General features: G+C 50.3%; 1 protein-coding gene across 3 annotated transcripts in view; it reads left to right on the top strand.

Moving 5' to 3' along the window:
• The window catches only part of DIP2B (disco interacting protein 2 homolog B), a 60,043-nt gene that overhangs the window by 26,268 nt on the left and 6,185 nt on the right, over window positions 1-27,590 (top strand). Inside the window, exons 3-32 of one of the 3 annotated variants that reach the window (XM_040088355.2) lie at window positions 3,841-3,984; window positions 5,654-5,779; window positions 7,380-7,592; window positions 9,831-9,974; window positions 10,257-10,376; window positions 10,977-11,174; window positions 11,384-11,475; window positions 11,872-11,964; window positions 13,154-13,277; window positions 13,775-13,884; window positions 14,566-14,668; window positions 15,617-15,681; window positions 16,068-16,161; window positions 16,869-16,988; window positions 17,523-17,637; window positions 18,189-18,328; window positions 18,532-18,668; window positions 18,963-19,043; window positions 19,169-19,296; window positions 20,000-20,114; window positions 21,205-21,406; window positions 21,714-21,823; window positions 21,942-22,022; window positions 22,572-22,695; window positions 23,050-23,171; window positions 23,789-23,900; window positions 24,333-24,442; window positions 25,197-25,327; window positions 25,858-26,026; window positions 26,949-27,119. In XM_040088355.2, the coding sequence (XP_039944289.1) occupies window positions 3,841-3,984; window positions 5,654-5,779; window positions 7,380-7,592; window positions 9,831-9,974; window positions 10,257-10,376; window positions 10,977-11,174; window positions 11,384-11,475; window positions 11,872-11,964; window positions 13,154-13,277; window positions 13,775-13,884; window positions 14,566-14,668; window positions 15,617-15,681; window positions 16,068-16,161; window positions 16,869-16,988; window positions 17,523-17,637; window positions 18,189-18,328; window positions 18,532-18,668; window positions 18,963-19,043; window positions 19,169-19,296; window positions 20,000-20,114; window positions 21,205-21,406; window positions 21,714-21,823; window positions 21,942-22,022; window positions 22,572-22,695; window positions 23,050-23,171; window positions 23,789-23,900; window positions 24,333-24,442; window positions 25,197-25,327; window positions 25,858-26,026; window positions 26,949-27,119 (3,794 nt within the window). Of the gene's footprint in view, window positions 1-3,840; window positions 3,985-5,653; window positions 5,780-7,379; window positions 7,593-9,830; window positions 9,975-10,256; window positions 10,377-10,976; window positions 11,175-11,383; window positions 11,476-11,871; window positions 11,983-13,153; window positions 13,278-13,774; window positions 13,885-14,565; window positions 14,669-15,616; window positions 15,682-16,067; window positions 16,162-16,868; window positions 16,989-17,522; window positions 17,638-18,188; window positions 18,329-18,531; window positions 18,669-18,962; window positions 19,044-19,168; window positions 19,297-19,999; window positions 20,115-21,204; window positions 21,407-21,713; window positions 21,824-21,941; window positions 22,023-22,571; window positions 22,696-23,049; window positions 23,172-23,788; window positions 23,901-24,332; window positions 24,443-25,196; window positions 25,328-25,857; window positions 26,027-26,948; window positions 27,120-27,590 lie in introns of all 3 variants that reach the window. The other 2 variants (XM_040088354.2, XM_040088356.2) reach the window with 2 other exon arrangements.

Raw genomic sequence — 27,590 nt, 5'->3', positions numbered from 1 at the left:
TGTTCAGCCATGAAAAACTGATGTGTTTGGTTCCGATTTCGGGCAGTGACTGGATATCACAGGGAGTCCTGAATGGACCTACTGGAATTTACTGAGCCTGGTCTACTGCCAAAAAAAAAATTGATTAAAAGCTCAAAGTGCATTTATTGCCCATCAGCATCACGGGACTGAGGGGAAATGACAGCAACTCCCTTCGGGCATTTGATGGGGGAACATAAAGTTGTCATGTGGCAAATTCCAGATTCTCCCACCCCAAACCACAGTTCCTGCTCTCTAGCTGGTTCTCAGGTTGGATTTGGTTGGTTATTTATCTCAAGGTGGGGCTCATCTTCTTGTTTGAGATTGGGTTTTTTACAATATTCTGTCTGAGCCACCTGCTGAAGGGGGCAAGGCAAGCAAAAATTGGAATTTAGCCTTCAAAGGGGAGATTTTGTTACCAACAGCTCTCCAAGTGCTGAGGATTCCCTGGAGCAGGATATGATGGGAGTCTCAGCAACTTGGTTGCTGCCTATTTATCAAATCTATTTCTGTTACTCAAAGAAACCAAAAACTAATATACAGATGACTAATCCCTCTTGATAAGTACGTATTTGTTGGGCAGATTTTACAGTCCTCAGGCTAGCATTTGTGCCAGTGGAGATCTCGAGCCTGAGGAGGAAATGGGGAATCCTTGGAAATGGGGAATCCTTGGATGGTTCAGGAGCTCTTGGCAGCCCCGCTTTTGTCCCGAGTCTTCTGAAGTCTGAAGATGACACAATCCTGGCCCCATCCCTGGTACTGTGCACATGTTTGATTTATCTCAGAAAATGTTCAATTAGGAGGGGAAAAAAGCGTTTGGCAAGACTGGGCTCTGCTCTGTTAATTGTGGGGCTTTGAGAACTGCCAGTGGAGCTGAAGTCCAGGCAGGGATGGTGGAGGTCACCAATTAACGCAGGGGTTTGATTGCCCTTCCGGCCCAGCTCTCCAGCTTTTCATCCATCTCACACCCAGCTGCCCCAGTGTCTGGGAACCTCCTGCTGTAAAAACCCCGTGGAAGTCATGCGTGAGGGATTCCGAATCAGGTCACCTTGGTAATGAGAAGAAAATTAATTTCGTCCACAACAACAACAACAACAAAATACTTAGTGCTGGCATTTCGTGCCGTTTCTCCGAGCACTGGCCCGGTGTTGGCTGATGGAGTGTCTCCATTTCATGGATGTGCAGTGAGAGGGAGGGAGGGAGGGAAGGTGACATGTCAGAGCATGTCAGCAGGATGATTTAGGAGATTCTTACTGCTCGATCTGGCCTTCATTCTCATGGTCTCTGGGACCTTGCCTCGTTATTCACTGTTAATTACCTAAAGATGCTTTTTTTTCCTGGTGCAATATCCATTAAGGTCCATCCAGCTGCTAACTCCTGAAGAGTCTCTGCAATGTGCAGATCCCCAAATCTGAAGTCCCTGATTCCAGGGAGTTCTCCGTGATGGGGGTCAGCAGCAAGCACAGCCCATGGAGCCGTGCCGGGGTGTCCCTGGGTTCTGGGAGTGTGTTCAGGCTGCCCTGGAAACCCTGGAGGCTCGAGTTGGTCATTTCCATGTTTTTATGGGTAAGGAGTAGCCAGTCCAGCCACAGCACTGCTGTTCCCTTCTGTTTGCAGACAGTGCAGTGACAGGTTTGCAGCTGCTTCCTTGTGCATGTGGCGCTTGCTCTCCTTGTTATTCATGCAAACATTTATCCCTGTTGATCTTCTAATGGTTCAGTCTCTGAATCTCTAAATCATTGGCCCTTCACCAAAACACAGGAATCACAAAGCAGTCAATTCTCATTAGGAACTAAAGACAGTCAACAAATCCATGGCATCCTTCAAAGCCGATCTAAAATAATTCATTTTTCATCTCTCTGTCATATTTGTCATGTTTCTGCCAGCAGAAGGTGCAGCTGTAGCAGGATTATTGTGAAGGGAGCGCTAAATAAATCACCTGTCACCTGCCAGGCTTGGCTCCCTTGTGCTGCTTTGTTGTGTAAGCAGCAGTGATTTACACTCTCCTTCTCAGTGTCTGCACGCTTTGTGAGGCCACTGGAACACGTTACCGTGTCAGAGCACAATATCGAAGCAAAAAGCTCGTTCCCTGCGTGTCACCTGTGATCCCTCCCGAACTGGAACCTCGTGTTTGCCCTGTGATGCCCCGCAGAGACACGAGAGGCTTTTACAGGACTTACGAAAGAGAACTGAATATGAATTTAATAATTCATTTAAAATAGTGTCAAATCTGCTGCTGACATCTAGTGGGTGCCTGAATTCGTAAATACTCGAGTGATCAGAAAACACCAAGCTTTTCTGTTGGGTCTGTGAAGTCGTGTTGTCTCTGGATCAAACTAAAACTGTGCTGGGTTTGATGATGGCAAATAAATGCCACAAAGGTGTTAAACTGGTTACCAGTGGAACGTGTTCCAGAGTGACAGGAAGGGACTCAAACTGATGCCTTTGGACGTGGGTGAGCTGAGATTTTGAATTCGTAATCTTGCTCTGGAGCCCAGGTCCTGCCCCTGAACCACAGAGATCCCTCTTCCTTTTCCATTCAGCTTTTTGTGCCGTTTGCACAGGGGTTGAGTGTGTTTTGAAAAGCAAATACAGGACTCTGCTGTGTGTTACTGTATCCAAAAAACACCAGTGGAAAGTGGGAATAATTGTTTGTCCCCGTAATGCGGTTTGAGGATTTCTGGCCAGCAGGAGATCTCTTTAACTAGAGGTGAAGGTTCTCAGTTTTTGGCATGGTAGTTCAAAGTATCATTAGTAACCCACAGCTAAGTGGGTTATTAGTTTGCTCAAACATTCAATAATATTCCAATAATATTTTGCTCTTTGGGATTTCAGAATGGACAGGCGATGGATGAAGGAAGATGAGGAATTAAAAATGTCTTTCTGTGAGAGAGCTATTGAGGGGCTGGAGTGTGTCCAGAGGTGGGAATAGAGCTGGGGAAGTCCTGAGGGAGCTGAGGGGGCTCAGCCTGGAGAAGGGGAGGCTCAGGGGGATCTTTTCACTCCACAACTCCCTGACAGGAGCCTGGAGCCAGGTTGGGTTGCACATCAGGAGGAATTTCTGGGCTGGGGACAAGGTGAGGATCTGGCACAGCTTGGATTCGATGGTCTGGGGGGGTTTTTCCAGCCTCAGGAATTCTGTGATCCTGTGGAGATTCGCTGGTTCAGGGAGATTTGCTGTTACTGTGAGTCCCTGAGCTCGGGGCACTCACCTGAAGTTGTTTACCTAAAACCACCCACCTCAAAAGTGCTGTAACTGCATGGAAGCCCAGGATTTGTGGTTCCCTCTCTGTTTATCTGATCCTTTGGTTGTTTGTGAGAATTCTGAAGCAGCTCAGGTGACACAGTTGCTCTTGGTTTTTTGTGTGACTCCAGGTGACAACCTGGAGGAAATGACAGCTGGGTGACCTCTGGGTTTTAGTTTTCCCTCTGACATACAGATTCATTTTAGAATTGAACTTCCAGTAGCAACAATTCCGAGTTGCTCTTGCTGAATTATGTAAAATGATAACATTTATCAGATTGTCTGTTTTGCTTCCTGTTCTAATGGGAAAAACCAACTTTTCCTGGATGATAAAGCCGCTCACTGGACATGCTGAAAGCCAGAACCAGACAACTGAAGGTCTCCTTGGGTTTGTGATTGATGGGAACAGCAAAGGCTCTTGCTGCTGGTTTATTATTGGTTTTCCAGTCAATAACAGGCGCTGCTCGCTGGGACACTGAGTGACAAACCAGCTCCCTGGCATCCACAGCCCTGTCAGGGGAAAAGGGAACAGTGTGGTCCAAAAAAGCTCCTTTTATTTCCCACTCCCTGTTTTCCAGGGGTTGATCCAGCATTACAGAAGGAATCCAGACCTCAGATGCCCGTTCCATCTGCAGCTCCAGCCTCGGCATCGTCCTCCTCATCCTCATCCAAATTCCACCGAGCTCGCTCAGGGGGAGCCAGGGATGAGCGTTACCGATCTGGTAAGGGCAGGGACAGGAGTCCCTGGAATCCTCCCCTGGGGAGGAGTGTGCTGTGTCCTCAATCAAAATTATTATCAAAATTACAATGGTTCTCTGTAATGAAACATCAGACTGTGGGGTGCAGCTGCTGAGTCAAAACCACTTATAAACAGAAAAAACCAAATAATGCCAACCAAATAATGCAAATTGTTGGGTGCAAGTTGTTCACAGAATGGGAAAAAAACCCTTCTTTAACCACATCTGTAAGTAATAGCATTCAGTGAGGTAATATCAGTCCCTGGGGCTGGGGATTGCTGTGCTCTGGAGCTTGGAGCAGCAGGGAGAGCTGCCCAGCACCTGCTGAGCTCCTGCTTCACTTCAGGAGAGGGGAAGCTGTTGGCACCTATTTTTGGTTCCCTGGTTTTGTCTTTCACTTGTTCACAATAACAAGAATTAAGTTTCCTTCTCAACACAGCCCAATAAAGTTTATTAAATCTTCCTTCTCCAGTGACACTGTCGTGTGCCACCATTTCGTGCCGCGTTAGGAGAGCCTGGTTTGGGTTTTGCAGAAGCAGAATTAAAATATGTTAACCTGAGAATTGAATGTAGATGTAGCAATGAGCGCTCTCCCTGGTCATAGCTGGTTTTTATTAAGTTGATTTCTCCCCAACAGTGAAGTTTCTTCCTTCAAAGAGCTCTGGGGGTTGCAGGGGGATGGAAACCTCCCGCCCCAGCCTGTTTCAGTTCCTAATCAGCCTGCACTTGCAGCCACAGTTAAACTTCCAAGATTTACATGTAATCTGCATCCACTTGGAGCAGAAGGCTTTTCCTAAATCAGACAACTGTCAGTTTATGGACCCGAGCTGCACCTGAGGCTGCACACACTGTGCATATTTAAATGGTGCACAGGCAGATTTTAGGATAATCTTCTGTTGAGGAGAACAATCTGCCAGGGCTGAGGTTTCTGTTAAAATTGCCAGAGACACGAGGATATAATGAGTTTAATCCAGAAGTTTCCAGAGAAGCAAAGCTGGCCCTGCATTCAGCTTGCTAACTTCAGGAACCTCGGTTAGTTTCCTTGTTTAAAAAGGAGATTAAAAGGTGATGCTGCTCCTGGGCTGGCAGAAGAGAGACCTGGGAAGGTGCTGGAAACAGGGATGTCATGAACAGGCAGAGGGGGGGTGTGGAGGCGTGGGAGCCTTGTGTCCTCTGTCCTTTGGTGCCCTGCAGTGGTACCTGGAGCAGAGGCTAGTCAAAGTTAAGAGAATAACCTGGGCATTTACTAAAGGCCTTCAGTAGTTACAACCTGGGCTGTCAGAAGCCTCCCAGGGGCTACACCCAGCATAGATGATGGTCACGAGTTTTTCAGGCAATTATAAATCTAGCCTATTTGCATATCAGGGTTAATTCTCCAATTCCAGCTTCAGGTAATGAAGCGATATTCCCCCAGTTTGCTCCCCCCCAATTCACTTTTGTTCGTGCTTTTCCGGGCCTGAGGCTGGAGGGAGTCCCTGGATCACCAGAGGGGTTGTTTGCCTTAACTACAGCATGGAGACAGTCACCCAGCACTTTACCTGGAGTTTCCAGCTGTGCACCAGTGCACTGCGGGGTGTGAAAGGCAGAAAAGCCGAGATCTGAAGGCGTCCCCTTCGTGCCGTTGCTGAAGGCAGCTGTGCCCTTCCCTCTGCAGACATCCACACGGAGGCGGTGCAGGCGGCGCTGGCCAAGCACAAGGAGCAGAAGATGGCACTGCCCATGCCCACCAAGCGCCGCTCCACCTTCGTCCAGTCCCCCGCCGACGCCTGCACTCCCCCAGGTGAGGCTGTGCCACACTCTGCCAGGAAGCACCTCCGAAGCAAGGGGCTGCAGTGCTCCCGGTGTGGGAGTGTCCCTGCTCTCAGGGCTGGGAAGGGACCTCTCCTCCAGGAGTTCCTAAAGAACCACGTGGTGGGATGCTTGGGATGTCCTGTGCCAGGAGTTTGACTTGGATACTCCTTGTGGGTCCAGCTCGGGGTGTGTCCATGGTTCTGTGGTTCAGATCGGCTGGGCTGAGGCCAATTCTTCCCTCACACCTGTTTCTGATGGATAATTCACGTCTCGGTGTCATTAATGTTCATTGCTCAGCACACAAGAGGAGGGTTTGCAGCGATGTTTGGTTTTGGATAAGGACCTCAGAGGGGTCCAGTGGAATTCCAGGACTTCTCTCAGCCCTGCCATGTACTGGCTGCAGCAGAATCCCTGGATGCCGTGGTGTCTGTCACGATGCATGTGCAGCAGATAGCAGTAACCCTCTGTTTTCCAGCAGCGGGATGCACTGACTGACAGATGAGTCCGTGTGATTTTTGGCAGTGACTTCTGTGTTGTGTCTCATTGTGCAGAAGCATCGCAGCCATTTGGATTGACAAAGTCATCCGAATGTTATGAATCCACATCTCCTGGTGAATTCATAGCTCTGAAACTGCTCTGCTAGGCCACCTCCCTCCTCCTCCTCCTCCTCCTCCTTCCTGTTCTACCACACTTCCTTTTTCCCTTCCTTTCTCCGGGGGGCTGATGCATGTTCCTGGTGTCTGCTTGGGTCTCAGCTCTGTGCTCACTTGTCCAGGGCTGCAGCACACCCTGTGCTGGGGGGTCACAAAGCCGGGTCAGCACTTACAGCATGGCTGGCATCAGTCCTTTGCCTCAGCTCGTGACTCCGTCCCACTCTGGCAAGTGGGCAGAACATGGTTTAGCAGCCTGATTTACCACTCCAGTGTAGGCAGAAAATCACTTTGAAGAACACCTAAATTTTAGGCCACAGCCACCTGTATGTTTGCATTTAGCACTGCACAACTCAACGTCTCAGAAATGAGTGCTTGCTTCACGGTAATTCAATAATTAGTTCACAATTTTGGGACAGCCGAGGTATCTGTGCTCTGGGACACACAGGAAGCGGTTCCTTGCTGTAGATTTCTGTGTTTTGTTTTGGGGTTTTTGTTTGTATTCTGCAATTGAAGAGGCCCCATTTAGAGCCGCAGACAAAAGCATTTTCTGCTGTGGCCTTGGCACAGTTGTTTCCTGCGTTTTCTTTGTTCCTGGGACTTTGCAGTTTGACAACGACCCTGACCCCTCACTTTCCAGTTCAGAATGACCAGAGTTAGGCAAAACAGCATCTGATGCTATGGAGTGTGCATGGAAGAGTAATGAGAGTTAAGTTCTAGGCTTGGAGACCCCGGGGGCAGGATGTTGTCTGAGGAGGTGAATCAAACAGGGGTGAGTGTGTTCCCACCGACGATTCTGCTGCTTTAACCTCTGGTTTGGCCTGTGGAAAACAGATCTTCCTGTGAAAGCCTGTGCTGTTGATATGTGATTGGAAAGAGCATGTTCAGTGCCGTGTGCTTTTCCCTAAGCAGCTAGATTTTCTTTCTGCTTCCACACAGACACGTCTTCCGCCTCCGAGGACGAGGGCTCGCTCAGGCGCCAAGCTGCTCTCTCTGCTGCATTGCACCAGAGCTTACAGAATGCTGAGTCTTGGATCAACCGATCTGTTCAGGGGTCATCCACATCCTCATCAGCATCCTCTACACTTTCCCATGGAGAAGGCAAAGGGACCAGTGGGTCACTAGCTGATGTATTTGCCAATACTCGAATAGGTAGGAGCTGGGTACGAACAGAACAATCGCTTCGAGTCCAGACTGTGTTGATAAAGCTGGAGTTGTCCATTGCAGAAGGGAAATTCGGAGCAAGAGTTTATTTAGCTGGTGTTGATGGCACTTGCTAGGATTGGTTGGAGTTGCACCGTCACGCTGTTGTTTTCTGAAGAATTTCAGAAGGTTGAGGTGGTTGTAAAGGGAGAGCGGGGAGCAGGAGCTGCTGGAAGCAGGGAAGATTCCAGGGGCAGTGTGGACAGAGCAGGAGGCACAACTCTCTGTGTCCTGTGTTGCTTTATGTCTCCAGCTCTTGGCAGCTCCCGTGGGCACAAACTGCCCAGCACAAGTGGCATTTTCATCTGTGTCCTGAGGGATCCTTAGGGGTGTCTGTGCCTGTGCAGTGGGGAAATGCTGTGTTTGACATCCTCATTTTGCTCTGGGCCCCGATGGTTTATTGTTTGCGTTAGATCAGGGAAGGAAATGAACCAAAGCCAGCCGTGTGTGTGAACAAATGAGCCTGTCATTAAAAAATGGGGTTAGAGGAGTGAAGCTTTGGCCCAGCTCTTCCATGACTGAGGAATAACCAGAGCATCCAGGTACTGAGGAGACGGAGCAAAATCTACAGATCTGGATACCCTGGGCTCAGTTTTCTGAGGCTCTGAGGTGCTCCTTGCTGCTGATGCTTCTGTATGAAATGGCCAAGTTTGTTTTTGCTCTGTGTATGTTTGTCCTTTTTAGCTGCTGGTGAGGAAATCCCTGCACCGTAGGACATTGTCTGTATTTCATGTGCTCTCTGCTTCTGCTTAACTGGGTTGGGGCAAGCAATGCATAGAAGTGCTGGTGATTTTATCTTTCACTTATTTATCTTCTTATTGCTGTTATTTTTGTTTGTTTATTTGCTGGGATGCAAATTGTTTCCTGAAATGGAAAACTGAGGAGATTGCCCATAAAATGTAGTCAATACAATTAATGTCTTTGAAGCAGAGAGGCTGTTTTTAATTGGAGCAGGCAGAAGGCCACATTACCTTTTGCAATGAATTAAGGTAACACAGCTTTTTACCTCCAGAATATCTACTGTCTAGTCTAATTAGTGTCTTATGCAAAAGAGAAGCTTTGAATCTTTGTCAGAATTCTATTTGCCACATTCATCCCCTGTTAACACCTGATTTAAATGAACAGAACTCTCACATACACAGTTCTGTACATCTCTCTCCTGAGAGCAATAAAAAGTCCTGCAGATGTACAAATCCACATCCTTTCCAGAGCTTTTAGAACTTCAGTGCATGAGAAATATTCCTTGCCACTGTGTCTCCAAAGAGATGCAGAATTGGGTTATTTTTTCTTCTTAGAAAATGGGAAATCGACACAGACTCAATCGCAAAACCCTGTCAGTGGGAATTATTTGGGATAGGACTTCAGACTAGCTGTAAAACCCAACCCATGGTTTCAGACTGTTGGGTTTTTCCTTTGTAAGCAACAGTTGCTGGTTAAGCCAGAATAGAATATTCTTACCCTATCAGATGATTGAACCTGCTGGGTTGTGTAAAGAAACCCCACATGAGCAAAAATCCCTTGTTTAAGAGACACTGGAGAACTCCTGCAGGATGCAGCTGCAGCCTGGGCTGAAAGACAGGATGGTGTCCGGGAGCTTGAACAGAAGTAAGACCCAGCTCACACTGTTCACTGGAGTTACTCTGTCGCTGCTGGACAAGCTCTGTAACCACCCAGCTGGAAGGGATTGAAACCAGCACAACTTTTGCTGATCTGCTTTGGTCAAATTCCCACGTGGTTTGTTTTCAAAAGCCCTCTCTCACAAAGAAGCTAAATAGTAGAATTCTAGCAAGAGAGATCAGTGCATAGGTGAGGGAGGGATTTGTTCTGGGCTTTGGATGTTTCAGAGCTCATGTGAATCTCAAACTTTAAAAAAATTATTTATTTCTTGTTTTTTACGGTACTGAATGTCAAGAGATTGAGCTTCAAGGTTAGAAACCAAGAACAGGAATTCTCTTTTGCTGAGTACTTTCCTGACATAGACAAAACCTTGTGCCTTTGGTTTTTGATTTCCAGAACTGATACTGTGCCTGTCCTAGAGCTGCTGAACCTTTAGGAATCAGTGTTTAGCATTAATGAGGGTTCCCATACATCCAACCTGTTCAGTCCTTAGCATTACTGGTAACGCTGACACTTTGCTCCTTGGGGGGATAATAAAAGGTGTATTTAGCAGCTTTCTTCTCTTTTTAGAAAGTTTCTCAGTCCCCCCAGATGTGACAGCAACTACCTCCACGCCGTCAGCACGGCCGGCAGCCATCGACCTGCCTCCCTCGGGAATTGTGAAGGGGATGCACAAGGGCTCCAACCGCTCCAGTCTCATGGACACTGCGGACGGTACGACACCTTTGGGTGCCCAGCAGTGTTCAGAGAGGGTTTAAATCACCCCTTGATTCTCCCAGCTCCCCCCATGTCCTTGAAGCCTCTGCGAAGCCGGCGCGGTTTTGGCGTTAGCGTTGGTGTTACTGTGCCGCTGCTCTGGGGTTGGCATTCGGAGGATTTCTTCCTGGGCAGGGTGGGCAGGCATTGGCACTGCCCAGGGGGGTGGTGGAGTCCCACATCCCTGGAGGTCAGGGAGTGACTGGATGTGGCGCTCAGCGCTCTGGACTTTCCCTCCAGGTGTTCCTGTGAGCAGCAGAGTCTCCACAAAAATTCAGCAGTTGCTGAACACCTTGAAAAGGCCTAAAAGACCACCCCTGAAAGAATTCTTTGTGGATGATTTTGAAGAAATCGTGGAAGGTAATAGCTCCAGTAATGGTTTTGTGCACATTTGTTGCAATTAGAAGCTCGGGGAGCTGAGTTCTTTGTGCTGCTGTTCTCAAGGTCAGCTCGGATTCATTATTTGCAGCAGCCTCCATGAACAGTCTGACCCAAAACCAGTGTTTGAAGTAATTTGCTGTTCTGCTGAGCTTTGGGGGACCTCTTCAGCAGAAAACTTCTTAAAAAAAAAATTTAAATAGATTTTTCAACCCCCTTCGTTTGCTTAGGCTACTTTAATTAATTTCCCAAAGGGGATTGTCCTCACTGGTAATTTCATTCCAGTATTATTCTGTAAGGTTTTCTTTCTGCAGTTCTGTGTTCCTTACTGATGTGTTGAACACCTTTGAGCAACATCCTGTGGGAAGAGTCTGTTCCCGATGTCTTGTTTTGTGCGAGACTTCCTAGGAAATGGGATGGAATGGGTTGTTAAATCATTTTCCTCATTTCCTTTAGGTTTGCTTTCAGTATTTCAAGCTGAGCTGTCAGGTGACAAATGGGCGAAGACGGGGAATGTTATTTTACTTGGATTATTTTAGAAATACCTCGATAGACACGGGAAATGTGATTGAATTCTCTCAGTTCCCCAGCCGGACCCGAACCAGCCCAAGCCCGAGGGCCAGCAGATGACCCCGGTGAAGGGAGAGCCCCTGGGAGTGGTCTGTAACTGGCCTCCTGCCTTGGAAGCAGCTCTGCAGCGCTGGGGAACCACTCAGGCCAAGTGTCCCTGTCTGACAGCCCTGGATGTGACAGGAAAACCGGTTTATACCCTCACCTATGGTGAGTTGAGGCCCTGCCCTGCCTCCCCCTGCTCCGCTGCTCCCCAGGAGCAGCCGTGGATTCAGCACGGGGCTCCTGGGGTTGGAGGGGTTGCAAAACCCCTCCTGGTGCTGGTGAGTGTTGCAGACAGAGCAGGGTTACTGTAGGTGGTCGGAGCTGCCGAGCTGTGAGCTGTTCTCCTGTGCGAGTCTCTGTTCTCTGTGTTCCAGGCAAGCTGTGGAGCAGAAGTCTCAAGCTGGCCTACACCCTGCTTAATAAACTGGGGACCAAAAACGAACCCGTGTTAAAACCTGGAGACAGGGTAATGACTTTGGGACTCTGCTTCTCCCTCTGGGGAGAAACGAGGGGTTTTGGGGCTGGAACTTAGCACAGACACCGCAGTGAGACCAGCCCCAGGGACAAGGCTGCTCGGGGCAGACACTGGTGGGATTTTTCAGGGGTCCTGGCTCTCTGTGAGCAGCTTCTTGGCTCTGGGCTTTGAGATACATCTGGGGAAGAGCACGGAGCTGTGAGGGAGATGCAGGGTTTGATCTCTGTGTCCTGGCTGTGTGTGAGCCCTCAGGTGCCCGGGCACTGCGTGAGGAGCTCAGGCATGTTCCATACCTCTGTGGGAGGAAGAGTGTGAAATAACACCGAGTTTTGTGAGTTTCAGTCACTCTAGATCTGGGTGTTGAAATCATTAACTTGTGGGTTGCAGGTGGCCCTTGTGTATCCCAACAACGACCCCGTGATGTTCATGGTGGCATTTTACGGCTGTCTGCTGGCAGAAGTGATCCCAGTGCCTATAGAGGTACCTCTTACCAGAAAGGTAACGTTGATGGAACTTGGAGGAGCCATGTGGGATGGAAACCAAGTCAGGCAGCAGCCTCTGACAGCGTTTCACAGACTCCAGCTGCTGCCTGAGCAGCTCTCTACCAGCAAGGACCTTGGGGAGCCTGGAATGACATTTAAAAATGGAAAAACGTATTGACCAGGGCTGTGCTGAGCAGCTGGAGATGGTCAATTCTCCTAAATGATGCAGTCTTCACTTCCTTATTGCAAATCATTTCTACAGAGCAGACTGTAGTGTGGATCTGCCCCCTGACCGATGGGAGGGGGCTCAATCCAGCTGTGCTGAGCTCTGCCAGGCTCTGATCCTGCTGGAGGTGGAGGTGCTCGGTGTTCCTGAAGACCTTGAGGCACTTTCTGTAAATTATTTGCTCGACAAATTTTTTTCTTTACCCTTGCCAGAACTTCTGCACTGTTGCCATGTTATTGCCATGTCAAGAACTGTGTGAAACTCTAGGATTTCATAAGAGGAAACAAAAACAGGAGAGGCTGATGGCAAACACTGTGGCAGGAGAGGTGGCAATGAGCTGGGAACACTCAGGGACACACAGAGCTCTGATTTCATTCTCTGCACTGTGACAGACTGCTATAGCAACCAAATGCAAAATTAAAACTTCTCCAGTGTTTGCCCAATCAGTTTCTGAGCGAGCCTCCTCATTTTGTCGTTGCGCAACAGAAATTGGCTCCAGGGGATAGAGAGGTCTCGTTATTCCAGTGTAATTACATGTTTTGCTTTTTTTGCCTCTCGATTATTCCTCTTTGCAGCATCTGGGTGCCCATCAGTGCCAGTGGATGGGGCGTGCTCCACGCCTGGGTGCTGGGCACGAGCCCTGGTTTTCCCTGGATTTCACATCCAGTGCATTTTGATCTGCCAGTGCCGTGTTTCATGGGGTCACGGGATGGTTTGAGTGGGAAGGGACCTTAGACACCATCCAGTTCCATCCTTTGCCATGGGCAGGGACACCTTCCAGTAGCCCCAGTCACTCCAGCTGTGATTCTGTGATTCTGAGTGTGTGTGGGAATGGGTTGTTTTCTTTTCCTTGCCACTCCTTCCCCCAGTCCCCAAAGCATTATCAAACCTTGGATTTTGGGAAGGGAAAGGTGACTTCTGTCATCTTTGAACAGGAGTGACTTTTCCCCTCTTCCCTCAGGATGCTGGTGGGCAGCAGATCGGCTTCCTGCTGGGGAGCTGTGGGATTGCTCTGGCCCTCACCACTGAAGTGTGTCTGAAAGGGCTCCCAAAAACCCAGAACGGAGAAATTGTGCAGTTTAAAGGTGAGCTGGTTATAGATTGGCTTTTGATTGTGCTTGTGCTGCAGCTGGACCATCTGAAAGGAGCTGTCAGGACTCTGAAGGCAGCTGGGGGCTAAAGGAACAACTCCTGATCCCAGCAAAATGTTGTAGGATTTGTGTTTGTGGTGAGATCCCCCGTGTGTCTGACACAGCTGCTCTGGGGGTCACAAGGAGCCGCCTCAAGCCAGGGCTGTGCTCAGGTCCCTTCAGGGGGGTTTGGCAGGCTCCAGGGCAGTTTTATTCACAAGCTTTATTTAGGAATGCTGCAGGGACCTTCCCTGAGGAGAGGAAGTACCTTGTAGCCCACTGAACTCCTGATGAGAAGCGAGATGAACCTTCTGGCTGGTGGCTGGGCTTGGCTTGGAATTCTGCTTGTGTAACCGAACTTGGACAGATGATGGGGTTCAGTGTATTCTTGCAGAATATAAATCCCTCAATAAATAAACTGACATTAATGCACCGTTTAATTTTGGCTCCAGGTTGGCCCAGACTCAAATGGGTTGTGACAGATTCAAAATATCTCTCCAAATCTCCCAAGGACTGGCAGCCCAACATCTCAGCAGCAGGAACTGAGCCAGCATATATTGAGGTAAGTGGTGAATGGGGAATAGAAAGCCCCTTCCGTGAGCTGAATTTAATGTTCTGATCACCAGAGAGAGAACAGTTTCACCTCACTCCCTTCAACTTCCAACTTCCCTGCCTCTGAAGCAAGTCTTTCACTGTGGGCATCCTGCTGTGAAGCTCATTTTAGGTTTGAATCCCTTTGTGGCCTTGAGCACTGCTTGCAGTAAGCTGGAGGATTGTTTTTTGTTCCGAAAAGTGAGGGCTGGAGGCAGCTGAGCTCTGAGATGGTGCTTGATACCACCCATTTCTGACAGTGCTTGAGGCAGCAGCGCTTTGAATTCTCTGCTCTTGCTGGTAGTGCTGATTTTTGTTCGTACACCAGAAGGTGACTTGCAGGGATTGTTCCAGTGGTGGCTGAGCCATCCTGAAATCCCAGAGTGGCTTCCCAGTTTGTTACAGGAGCAGGAAGAGCTGTGCTGAGCAGCAGTGATAGTGACAGAAACACAGACACGTTCATTTTTTCTCCCATCTCCATGGAGATTGCCCGTGTGTGCCCATCTCCTCGGCTCTAGGCTTTCACACAGATGGTTTTTGGGTTTGTTTCAGCAGCTTTAGAGAAAGCTTTATTTTCCCGTGGATTCTGTGATGATTTATCTTCCTTCCTTTGTGGGATCCAGACCCCCTGACTCTCTTCTCTCCTGTGCAGTACAAGACCAGCAAGGAGGGCAGTGTCATGGGTGTCACCGTGTCCCGTGTGGCCATGCTGGCTCACTGCCAAGCCTTGTCTCAGGCCTGCAACTACTCCGAAGGTGGGTGAGGGCACAGAACATCCCAGGAGTTTTGTTTTACCTGGTTGCCTCTCATATCTTTAACAGCTGTCTCTTGAGTAACCAATATTGACTTCAATAAATAAATAAAATTGAAAAGCGCAGATTAATTCTCCCCCCCAGAAGTGAAAATTAGCTGTGGTGTTTCTCCATCCAGAACTGCAGCATTTTCACTGCCGTGGTGAAGAGGAATAAAAAGTGGGAGTTATGTCATGTCTGTGAAGTTACTGAGTTTGTTCTGGTGAACCAAAGGAGGAACGAATTAATGAAAAATGAAGCATTTTCTTCCACCAAGCTTGAGTCCCCTCTCACTGCACTGCTGGCCCATAGGAACCTCTTCCCAAACTTTCACTGTTGATAGTGTGTAAATACCAAAGCTTCTGGGGCTGGGCTGTTCTGGTCCTGTGAGGTTTTTTGGGTAAGCCAGAAATGGAGATTGGAAAGTGCTGGCGGTATTGCAGAGGGTTTTGCTGTAGGTTATGGTTTATTCTGGTCTGCCTTGTAAATCAAGCTAATTCCTACATCCATGAGTGAAACTATTTATAGAGGTGTAGGTGACAGAGCTTTAAAATGCAAAGTTTGCCTTTTAGAACCCATCACTTGAGCTCCCATCGCTGCTGAGAGTCAGGGCTTGAGTGATGTTCTCTGGCTCCCCTTCCCTGCGCTGCTGGTACACAATGAGCTCCAGACCCTCCCTGTCCCGCCGCTGGACGTTTCAGGCTGGAGTGTGATTTCCTTGCGGCTCTGGCTGTGCTCCTGCTCGGGAATGGACGTGCAGCTGTTCCTTTGCACGACAGGAGCTCTGATCCGTCACACGTGCAGTCCAACGGGGCTCTGTGACAGCTTCATCCCTGTGCAGATTCCAGCAGAAATGATGGGCACAGCTCTGCTGGCACGTTGCACCTGACAACTTCACCTTTCTTTTCCCAGGTGAAACCATAGTGAATGTGTTGGATTTTAAGAAGGATGCAGGGCTGTGGCATGGCATTCTAACGGTGAGTTGAAGTGATCCAGAACTCTCTGTAATGAGACATTAATGGTTAGGTGGGATATTCATAAAAATTTCCTCCCTGGGAGGGTGGCAGGCCCTGGCACAGGGTGCCCAGAGCAGCTGTGGTGTTCCTGGATCCCTGGCAGTGCCCAAGGCCAGGCTGGACTGGGCTTGGAGCAGCCTGAGACAGTGGAAGGACCATTACCTGTTAAAATAACCATTCCTCTCCCTGCCAGAGCTGCAGTTCTCTGGGGAATCAACAGAATCATCCTGACTGAACCTCTGAATTCAGGATGGGGCAGAAGCTGATGGGGACTGAGGGCGACATTTCTTATAACTCAATGAAAGGTTTGTGATCCCTTTCCTAACCATCTTTTTCCTGCTTTTCAGAATGTAATGAACAAGCTGCACACTATCAGCGTGCCCTATTCTGTGATGAAAACCTGTCCTCTCTCGTGGGTGCAGAGGGTTCACGCCCACAAAGGTAACTCAGGATGATCCAAAACTTCAGCTTGGGCTTCTCGGGTTCCACGAGTGAGGGGCATTAAAATCTCAAATGCCTTCAATCCTTCTTGCTCTTCCATGACAAATCTCAAGGGCTGAGAGTTTCACTAATGTCCAGAGATAGTTGATTTTTATTTTGCAGTTGTAGATTGGATTTTCTAGATCCTCAGGCAGGGCTGGAGCTCATGGAGATTTTAAGCCCCCAGTCATGTAGATCCTTGTAAAACTCCTTGCACTGGTAACTTGCCAGAGGTTGGAACAGGAATGTGACAGCTTGGGGAGGACAGGGGACTTTGCCATTTATTTCTGTGCACAAACTCCTAATGCCATGTCAGTGGTGGGGATCTTGTGACTTGGAGCCGCTTTCTTTTATGAATCCAAGAAAACGGTAGAGTGCGGCAGGAGCCTGGATCCCTGGCCTCCCTGAGGGCTTTCAGAGGGTGATAATGGTTTTTGGCCTTTGGAGGAGGAGCTGTGACGATGACAGGCCCCGGCTCAGGTGGTGGCAGTGCCACAGCAGATGCCGTTGTGTGTTGGGTTTGCTGCTCCCGCAGCCTCAGTTATTTAAAGCTTCCTTGCTTAGGTGAGAATTCCCTCCTTTGGGGGTCTCAGACCGTGTGTCCGTGTAGAAATAACTCCTGGAGAGCTTTGCTTTGCCCTGAGGTGTTGTTTTTGTGCGGGTTGCAGCGAAAGTTGCTCTGGTGAAGTGTCGAGACCTGCACTGGGCCATGATGGCGCATCGGGACCAAAGAGACGTGAGCCTGAGCTCGCTGCGGATGCTGATCGTCACCGACGGCGCCAACCCCTGTGAGTGCCCCGGCCCCCGGCCCCCAGCCCCGCTCCCGGGGTTCCTTGGGATCAGGGATCTCCTGCTCAGCAGCAGCTCCTGCTCCCGAGGAGCGCTCCTCTGCAGGAGATGGCTCGTCGTGCTTGGACATCCTTTGGGTTGTGAGAGATCCTGCAAAGCAGGAAAAGGAGAGCTGGATGGGAGGCAGTGTTTATAAAATCAGAGAATTGTTCAGGCTGGAAAAGACCTTTAAGAGCATCGAGTCCAGCCCTTAACCTAGCGCCGTGTTCACCACTGAATCCCCAGGGATTGCAATTCCACCTCTGCTCTGGGCAGAATCCAATGTCTGGACATCCAGTCTGGGCTTGTTCCAGTGCCTCACCATCCTTTGAGTGAGGAGATTTTCATTAATATCCAACCTAAACCCCCCCCAGCACAACCTGAGGCCGCATCCTCCTGTAGTCTCCCAAATCCTCCTCCTGACCCTTCCTGTAGATGGGCATGAAATCAAAAGACTTCTGTGAAGTCCTACAGCATATTTTCTTTCTTCCCAGGGTCTGTTTCCTCCTGTGATGCCTTCCTGAGCTTGTTCCAGGGCCACGGGCTCAAACCAGAGGCAATTTGTCCCTGTGCCACCTCTCCTGAAGCGATGACCGTTGCCATCCGCAGGTAACAGATTGAGTCGTCCAGGCTGGGCTTTGTTCACCCTTGGGTTGGTCACAGTTGATTTAAGCATGTAATAAACTCCTCTGACATTTACTGTGTGTGCTCAGCTACTCAGGTCGCTGAGCTCTTGAACCTCCCTCCTGAGATCCAAGTGATTTCTGAGATGTGTGGCAGCTCAGCAGTGCTGCTTTTCCTCCTCCTGATTTCCACAGCCTTGGAGGAGCTCGGAGCCTGGGATTTGATATCCCTTGGACGTTCTCATACTCTGTTTCCGTCCATTGCTCCCTTCTGTACGAAACAGCCCTGCAATCCCGTGGCCTGGGAGCTGGGGTTTGCCATGGGGTGAGATATTGGGCTGGCAGAGGGGCTGCAGTGCCCAGGAACACAATTCCCTGGGGATTGGAACTGTGGCTCCTTTGGGTGGGACCCCTGTGCCATCACAGTTTGAAATGCAAAGCAGAGACTCTGAATGCAGCTGTTTATGTTGCTGTGCCATCTAACACCAAGCCCAGGTGCCTGACTGAGTGTATTTATTGATTTTGTGTCCTTCCCAGGCCTGGAGTCCCTGGGGCCCCTTTGCCAGGCAGAGCCATCCTGTCCATGAACGGCCTGAGTTTTGGTGTGATTCGGGTCAACACTGAGGATAAAAACTCTGCTCTCACTGTCCAAGATGTCGGGCACGTGATGCCAGGAGGTAAAAGCAGGCAGGAGGCTCACATGAGATGTTTTTGGGGATGTTTTAGGAGCAGAACTGGTCAGTGTTCTCTCCCATATCAGCGTCAGTGTGGGAGAGGTGGGGCAGTGCCAGACTCAGTCATTTCTGTCACGATTAAACGTGTCAGTTCTCACGCAGGGCCAAGTTTGGGAGCTGTTTTAACAAAGCCTGATTTGTCCTAGGCATGATGTGTATAGTGAAACCAGATGGGCCACCCCAGCTCTGTAAAACAGACGAGATTGGTGAAATCTGTGTGAGCTCCAGAGCAGGAGGAATGATGTACTATGGGCTGGCAGGGGTGACGAAGAATACTTTTGAGGTATGTCTAGCAGAATGCATCTTTCTTGCCCCATTTTCTGTTTAAAACTGGTGGTCTTGGGTTTGTAACTGAAGTGTTAATGGTGTTTTCTAAAAACGTGCATTAGAAAACTCCTTGCAGTTAGAGATGCTCAGAATCCCTTCCACAAACATCTCCCACCCAAAACAAGGGCTGCACCGAGGGTTCCCTCCCCTTCTCCCCTTCCTTCGCTCACTTTAGGTGCACTTCTTGGGCTGGGGAAGGTTTTTCCCTGCTCAGGCTGCTTTGCCTCCCGCGTCCTCCCTTGTGTTGCAGGTGATCCCTGTGAGCTCCTCAGGCTCTCCGGTGGGGGACGTGCCCTTCGTGCGCTCCGGCTTGCTGGGATTCGTTGGACCCGTACGTGGGGCGTCGCAGCCTGCGCCGCGCGGGCCCTCGGCGCCTCAGAGCAGAGCTTTCGGGGAGGGAGGGGGTGTGAGGAGAGCTCGCTGCCAGCTCCTCACGGGCACCTGCTTCTCTCTCAGGGCAGTTTGGTGTTCGTGGTCGGGAAGATGGACGGGCTGCTGACAGTGAGCGGGAGGAGGCACAACGCCGACGACATCGTGGCCACCGGGCTGGCCGTGGAGTCGATAAAAACAGTTTACAGAGGAAGGTCAGCACTGGAAACCTTGGTCCTCCCCACGAGCTGCTGCGTGCAATAAAGCAAAACAGAAGCTTTAGTACTTCCTTGGATTTCTCTTTGGGTAGCTCAGTTAAAGTAAACATTTTTTTGATTTAGGTAGTAATTGCCTTGGTCCTGCCCAGCACAGATCTTTCTCCCACTATCCAGCCTGGCTTTTCATCAAGTCTGTGCTTTAGGGAAAGCAATCAAGTAACAAGAGAAATCAGCCACATGGAGAAATTAATTCTCTGTCTCTGCAGAGTTTGCTGGTGCAACAAGGAAGAGTTCCATTAATGTCCAGAGATATTTGATTTTTATTTAGCAGTTGTGGATCTAATTTTCTAGATCTTTAGGCAGGGCTGGAGCTCATATCTCTGAGACTTAGTGAGGGATTTTAAACCATCATGTAGGTGCCTTGTGATCTCCTTTCATTTGTGCTTTGCCAGAAGTTGGAACAGGAATGTGACAGCAGGTTGGGAGAATAGGAGACTGTGCCATATGGAAATTTCATCAGAAAGTGGAATTAACCCCTTCCATACTTCCCAGTCTTTCCTTTTGACTCAATGTTAATTGTCTGATGCTTTTTCTCTTGGTTTTGCCCCACAGTTATTTTAACAAGTTCTGTCTTTAACCTCTCCTTGGCTCCCTGTTTCCAAGGAGTGAAGCTGGAGCGTGGCTCTGCCCTTTTCCTTAGGATTGCTGTGTTCTCCGTGTCCGTGTTCTACGACGAGAGGATCGTGGTGGTGGCCGAGCAGAGGCCGGACGCGTCCGAGGAGGACAGCTTCCAGTGGATGAGTCGGGTGCTGCAGGTACAGCCAGGGCTCGCCTGGAGCGGGGCTAAGAGAGCAAAGCAGAGATTTATTGATTGGCCTTTAGGGTACAGCTTGGGCAGTGCAGGAGCCTGGCCAGGGACACACCAGGGTGGGCACAAAATGGTCTAAAAATAGTCACAAATTGGAGCCAAAATGGACACAAAATGGGCACAAAATGGACACAAAATGGCTGACTGGTCACAAGGTCTCACACTTCCCTAAGTTGTGCTCGTGCAGGGTCATGAGCTGTGTCCAAGCTGTTCCGTTGTGTCCTGAGAGAACTGGAGTGACAGGACAGGGGGAATGGCTTCCAACTAAAAGAGGAGGAGTTTAAGTTAAGTTTTGGGAAGAAATTCCTCAGCCAACCTGGGATTCCATGAAGGTCCTGGGAGGACAGAAGGGCTCTGGCAGTCACCTCTCAGAACTGCCAAGCAAATCCGTGCTCAAGCTTTGGAGATGTGCTTTTAGTCTGGATCATGTGGAGCTCAGAGTTTGGCTTTAAAGCCACCCTTTTCTTTGGAGATGCATTTTCAGCAGGGACCAAGTGGGCAGGGAAAGGCCAGAACAGCTGAACGAGTGTGGTCCTAAAAGAAAGAGTAGCAGTCACTTCCTTTGAGCTGCCTGCACTGCATGTGTGTCATTCCAGGAATGGCATTCAGGGAGTGAAGTGTGCAGGCTGGGGTGGAGAATCAGGGAAGTACCTGGTGCTCTGAATAATGGATCAGATGCCTGAATGCTGGGGCAGGCAGGAGGGAACAGAGTGTGATGGTTCAGAGGAGACAGATGGATGCAATCCCGAGATCAGAATCGTGTGATTCATCAGGCAACTGTGGATATTTTGGGATTTTGGTCATGAAAGATTGAGAAATGGATTTGGTGTCTATGAAATGGGCTGTAAAGGCAGGGATGTACCCAGCACTTGAGGCTCACTGGTGGCACAGGAGTCCAGTGGGATGTCAGTGAGTGACTCACTCCTCCGGCACCTCACAAGTCCAGGGATTTGCCTTGCGCTGTGTCAGTGCCTCAGCAGCAGCAGACTGTGTCCAGCAGTGCCAGGAGTGCCAGTGACCATCTCTCCTTTCTCTAGGCAATTGACAGCATTCACCAAGTGGGTGTTTACTGCCTCGCTCTCGTGCCAGCCAACACGTTGCCAAAAACTCCTCTGGGAGGGATCCACATCTCCCAAACCAAACAGCACTTTCTGGAGGGCTCTCTGCACCCCTGTAACATCCTCATGTGCCCACACACTTGTGTGACAAACTTGCCAAAGCCCAGGCAGAAACAGCCAGGTAACCTGAACCCTGTTTGTGTGGTGTGTTAAACTGGGGCTCAGTTCAGCCCCAGGAACCCAGGCGATGTCCTGCTCCCTGTCTTGTGCCCCGTGGCTGGGGCGTGTTCCAGGCCTCCCTTTGCATGTCTTAGTCAGGAATTTTGATTCCCACCTTGGGCTCACTGGGATTCTCCCTCCTGATGACAGAGAGCAGCAATGCCTGCTGAGCTCCCTCAGCGAGGCCTCGTTCCCTGGGGCAGTGGGATGCTGCAGGGACTCTTTACCTTTGCTCTGCCCCTTCCCAAAGTGCTGCTGTCTCTGCACAGGTGTGGGCCCTGCCTCTGTGATGGTGGGGAACCTGGTTGCTGGGAAGAGAATCGCTCAAGCCTCTGGGAGAGATCTGGGTCAAATAGAAGACAACGATTTAGTTAAGAAGGTAAATTGGTGTTTGTGACAAATGGAGAATGGGAAGGAGTTTCCCCTCGTGGGTGCAGAGCAGCAGTGGGAAGCACTGAAGGAGAAGCTGGTGTTGAATTCCTGCCTGTCTCTTCCAGCACCAGTTCCTGACAGAAGTGTTGCAGTGGAGAGCTCAAGCGACTCCTGACCACCCACTCTTCCTTTTACTGAATGCCAAGGTACGCTCAGTGCTGAGTCGTTGGGTTTTAAGGTCCACGTGTTATCCAGTGCCAGTTGGAGAATCTTTAAAATCTTTTGCCCTCTGCAGTGCCTCTCTTTCAGCCTCTGTGTCAGATTTTGCCCATAGATTTGTAACTTAAAACTTGACCTTTTGACCCTCTAGGTCCCTTCAGCAAATGCCTCTCATGGTTGCACACTTCATTTTAAAACTGAGCGTGTTTGTAGGTCCCACTGGCTCCTGTATCAGTTAATGGTGGATCCCTTGGTGCCACCATCCCTATCAGTGGTGTTGAGTATATTCTGGCAAGGTTCTGGTGCAAGAAGACCTGAACTGACGCCCTGAAGGTAGAACTTTCTAGAGCAGATCTAACTCCATCTCTGTCCTTTGATACCGTAGTGGATGAGTGGCTCACAGGGTGCCAGCAGCCTTTAGGTAGAGATAACTCGTAGCTGTAGCCTCCTGCTAGCCAGCAAGCTTGGGTTTATTTCACAGCAGGCAGTCTGTGCTGTGCCAGCCCCCGTTTAGAGCATTTCTGTGTCCTTTCAAGGGAACCACTGTGTGCACGGCCACCTGCCTCCAGCTGCACAAAAAGGCCGAGAGGATCGCATCAGTGCTGTGTGACAAAGGCCATCTCAATGCAGGAGACAATGTGGTGCTTCTTTATCCTCCTGGTGAGTGAGTCCCGCTGGGGAAATGCAGCCTGGGCTTTCTCTGGATCCTCACTGGGATCTGGAAATACAGGGAAGGCACTCAGTGCGAGCGAGAGGTGCTCACTGGTGTGTCCTGACTGACTCTGGAGTCATTTGACACTCGGGATGTTTTCCTGTACGATGGAGATGGTTTCCTGTGTGCTTCCTTTCCTTTCCCTTCCTCGTTCCCTATCCCAAGCTTTCCTGGCTTCCTCGTGCTGCCCGTGGTGCTGGGCCGCTGGCATTGCCCACCCGTGCCACGGGAGCAGCAGCAGCGCCCTGCTGTGCCCAGGGTGTCCCTGCCCGTGTCCCCAGTGTCCTGTGGTGTCCTTGCAGGCATCGAGCTCATCACGGCCTTCTACGGCTGCCTGTACTCGGGCTGCGTCCCCGTCACCGTGCGCCCGCCCCACGCCCAGAGCCTGGTGGCCACGCTGCCCACAGTGAGGATGATTGTGGAGGTGAGAGGGGCAGAGCCCGGGGCTCCAGGGGTGCCACAGGGACCGTGGTGGAGTGGGGCCGGGCCGGTCGTGGGCTCCAGAGGTGACACGGGAGCCGTGAGCGTCGCTGCTGCAGCCCCTGCTCCAGGGGGACGCGGTCATCCCGACCTCGAGCTGTGTGTGTGAGAGGGGTCGGGGCACACCTTGGAGCTGAGGGGAAGTGTTCTCGTTCATAAAATGCCAGAGAGAACCTCCTCCTCACAGAGTGCAGGTGCTTTCTGAGAGCACCAACACCACCCAGAATTTCACCTGGATGCTCCCTATTGCTGGGAAAATCCAAACCCTGCAGTTAAGTCGCTTCCCAAGCCCAGTAACCAGGAGATACCATGGGGAGGAAAGCTGGATCTTGCTGTGACACCTTCTCTTCACCTGCTCTAGAGGTTCTGACAGGGTCTGTGCAGGCTGGGCTGCTCTGGGGGTTTAGGGAAGGGGGAGCAGAGCAGAGTGTGCAAAGCCAGAGGAAGGAATTCAGGTTTGCTGAAAGAAATTGGCGCAGATGATAAAAGAGTCTCTGAACACCAGCTCTTGCGGTGGCAGTGCTGCTGGGACTCTGTTGCAGTGCGTGTTCATCTTTGCAGGTCAGCAAAGCCGCCTGTATCCTCACAACCCAGACCTTGATGAGGCTGCTCAAGTCCAGGGAGGCAGCTGGTGCTGTGGATGTGAAAACCTGGCCAACCATCATCGACACAGGTGAGCTCCCTGGGCCAAGGGGCTCCTTGAAGTTCTGTGGAGGGGTGACTGGTGACCTCCAGAGGGACGTCCCCCGTTCCACTGAGTGGCTCTTGAAAATTGGTCTGAATATGTACAAAAGTTATCCAAGGTGTGCCCTTGTTCACTGAGAACTCTTCTGCATTGAGCTCTGCATGGGAAATGATTGCAGTGGAGACAACTTTAATGTGCTTAAGACAAGGGCGAGTTGGTCTTTTCTCCCTTTTCCTGAGAATAAATAATTTTCTGTGTGGGAGCTTTGGCAAGAGTTTTGCTATACACTAGCCTGTCTCTTCTGGAAAGAGAATTAATAGAAAGCTTTATCTTCCATCTCTGATGTTTTGAAAGTTGTGTTCTCCTTTCAAATACCAGTCAAGTAACCAAAATTAACCCATTTGTTTCTCTCTTGCACAGATGACTTGCCCAGGAAGCGACTGGCCCAGATCTACAAGCCGCCCACACCCGAAATGTTGGCATATCTAGATTTTAGTGTTTCCACAACAGGCATGCTCACAGGAGTAAAGGTAGAGTAAGGGCTTAGGAGATGGGCACTTGTGTCTTGTCTTTGCCTGACGCTCTGAGCCACCTCCCCTTGACCTCCACCTTGTAGCTTGAACAGAGACCCTGATTTTCTCCTAACAAAACTGTGGGCTTCATTCCCCTGAGTTCTGCCGTTTCTGGAGGAAAACAGGTCTCCACAGTGGGGCCTGGAATTCTTCTGCTGCCTCCCGCTGGGGAGCTGCCTTGGGAGAGCAGCAGAGCTCTGAGCTCCACTGGCCTCCCCCAGGAGCAGAATAGGGATGCAGTCAGAAAAAAAAGAGGGTAAGAAACTACAAAGGGAAGCCTTAGGCTGTTGTTAATGCTCGTGTGTTTGGAGTGGGACTCACGGGATAGTCAGGGCTGGAAGGAACTCCGGAGATCCCCCAGTCCAAGGCAGGGTCACCCAGAGCAGGTGACACAGGAAGGTGTCCAGGTGGGTTTGGAATGTCTCCAGAGAGTAAGACTCCACGACCACCCTGGGCAGCTGTTCCAGTGCTCTGCCACCTCCATGGAAAGTTCTTCCTCCTGTTGAGGTGGAGCTCAAACAGCTGCAGCGTCATGTTTAAGTGCTGCCGTCGCTGTCGGTGTCAGGGCTCTGCGTCGCTGTGGAAGCTCAGGAGCCAAGCCATGGCTCTGCCCTCACACCAGCTCTCCCTGGTGTGCCTCTGCTGCTCCTGCCCGCGCTGGGGAGTCCCGGGGTGGTGTCCTGCGCTCCCAGCAGTGTCCCCTGTGTTGCAGATGTCCCACGCTGCGGTCAGCGGCCTGTGCAGGGCCATCAAGCTGCAGTGCGAGCTCTACTCCTCCCGGCAGATTGCCATTTGTCTGGACCCCTACTGCGGGCTGGGATTTGTGCTCTGGTGCCTTTGCAGGTAGGACTTTGCGGGGGAAAGGGGCAGATTAACTCTTGGCCGCTTGTAAGTGGGAAGTGGATCCTTCTGGGTGTAATTACAGACGTGTTGACATTACAGAATGACTTAATTTACAGTAAGGGGGGGATTTGTCTTGGAACTGACAACAGCATGTTCCCTTTTGCTGCAGATTAGCAGGATGTTATCCCATCTTGATGATGTGTGTTTGTGCTGCCAAATATTCCTGGCTTCAGAATGTTTCTCTTCCCTTTCTTCCTTGATTACATGTTGCACTCAGGGAGTTTTGTTCTGTGTGGGGTTGAGCCAGTTCTCTTCCTTCACTGTCACTGTGTGTTTGTGCGTGGATAAATTGTTATTCTTTTACAGTAAGTTGCATTTTTAAAATGCTGCTGCTCCAATTTGCCTCAGCTGCAGTCCCACAACCTGCCTTTGGACTAGCAGGACTGTAATGTGCATATACAGTAAATATTAATTTAAAGATAAAACTGCAAGCTTCACTAAAATGTTTTCTCCCTTGATGTTCTTCACAGTGTGTATTCTGGACATCAGTCAATTTTAATTCCTCCTATGGAGCTGGAATCCAATCTTTTTCTCTGGTTATCTACTGTCAGCCAGTATAAAATAAGGGACACTTTCTGTTCCTATTCAGTCATGGAACTGTGTACAAAGGGACTTGGAAACCAAGTTGAAATGTTAAAGGTAAGAAACGTTTCCTGAGCGTAATGTTGCATAAATTAAGGAAACTCAGGTAGTAAAGCAAAGTGATAAGATCATTAAATACAAATTTTCCCGTAGCACAAATCTCCAGGGCAGAGGTGCTCCAAAAGCAAATCTCCAAAAGCTGCAGGCCCGGGAGGGGAGAGGGGCTGTGGCAGGGCAGGGAGCACCTGGCAGGGAACGTCAGGACAGCCCTGAGCAGGGAGGATCCCAGCGCTGCGCTGCAGCAGATTCCTTATGTAACAGTCTGCAGTGGAGGCTCAGACCAGCACATGATGGAAAGCACATGTCAGGAGAGCTGCTCCGTGGAGGTGTGTTCTCCTTGGAGATGAGAGAAGGGGACAAATAGCTCCGTGCCATGCCTGAGGTGGCTTTTTCCCTGGGATTTCCTGGAATTGTGGCTCTGTGGGATCAAGGCTCAGCCTCGCTCTCTGGGTGGCACAGAGCTCTGCAGGTGCCTGGGCTGTGTCACCAGGTGAGCAGCACATGGGAGCTCCTGCCTGGTGCTGCTCAGAGCATTCACTGCAGAAATAATAACGGATTCGGGTCCCAGTGTTGTTGAAGAGTCCGTGCAATCCCAGTGGGTGACTTTCTTCTGCCTGGGTTTGGTTTCCATCTGTAGAAGCAGTGACTCAGAGGTGCAATCTCAGCTGAGCAGCTCTGCTGAGAGCTGGGGCAGAGCAGGGATCTCTCAGTCCATGTCTTGCTCTGTCTGCATTTCCAGGCTCTGGTCAGGCAGGATTTATAATTACAAATAGAGTCACAAAAAGGGAAAGTAACTTGGAACACAAGAACCGAGTTTGTCCTACATTTCCTGAGTAATTTCCAGGGATGAGCAGCAGGTGTAACTCCCTGAGAGGGGACAGATGAACAGTCCAGCCCTTTGCCTCCTGTCCGTGTGCAGGCCCGAGGCATTAACCTGTCCTGTGTGCGGACCTGCGTGGTGGTAGCGGAGGAGCGGCCGCGCGTTTCCCTCACTCAGTCCTTCTCCAAGCTCTTCAAGGACATCGGGCTGTCGTCCCGAGCCGTGAGCACCACCTTTGGCTCACGGGTCAACGTGGCCATCTGTTTACAGGTGAGGCTTGGTTGTCTCTTTGGCTGTCACTGGCACCAGATGGCAGGTGCCAGGCTCGGCTGTGTTCCACGCTCCCCGTCTGCACGCGCTTCTGAAGCCCAACATCTGCCCTGTAGAGAACAGCTGGCACAAGGTTTAAGCAGCTTCTCTTATTTTCAGCTGCCAGATCGTATCGCAGATGCTCAGAACAAGCGAAACGTGAATCTGAGCTGTTTATTCCCACATAAACAGTGCCTGGTTGCTCCAGGCTGGTGGCTGAGAGGGCTTGGGGTGTCTCCCCGCTCTCCGAGGCTCCCTCCCACACAGGTGTTCCAGAAGGTCACCTGCTTTCTGAAGGGCTTCCCTTAGTGCAGCTGCAAAGGTGGGGGAACTCGAGGAGGAATTCTGCTGCAAGAAACCCCTGGAAATGTTTCTGGGCTCAGGCAGAAGTTATCCTGACTGCTCTAAATACATCAATGGTTTTTAAATATT

The sequence above is a fragment of the Hirundo rustica genome, chromosome 30 (genome assembly GCF_015227805.2).
Source record: "Hirundo rustica isolate bHirRus1 chromosome 30, bHirRus1.pri.v3, whole genome shotgun sequence".
NCBI classification, from domain to species: domain Eukaryota; kingdom Metazoa; phylum Chordata; class Aves; order Passeriformes; family Hirundinidae; genus Hirundo; species Hirundo rustica.
Note: the sequence above shows the minus strand (reverse complement) of the source record. Positions and strands in the feature narration are given on the sequence as shown.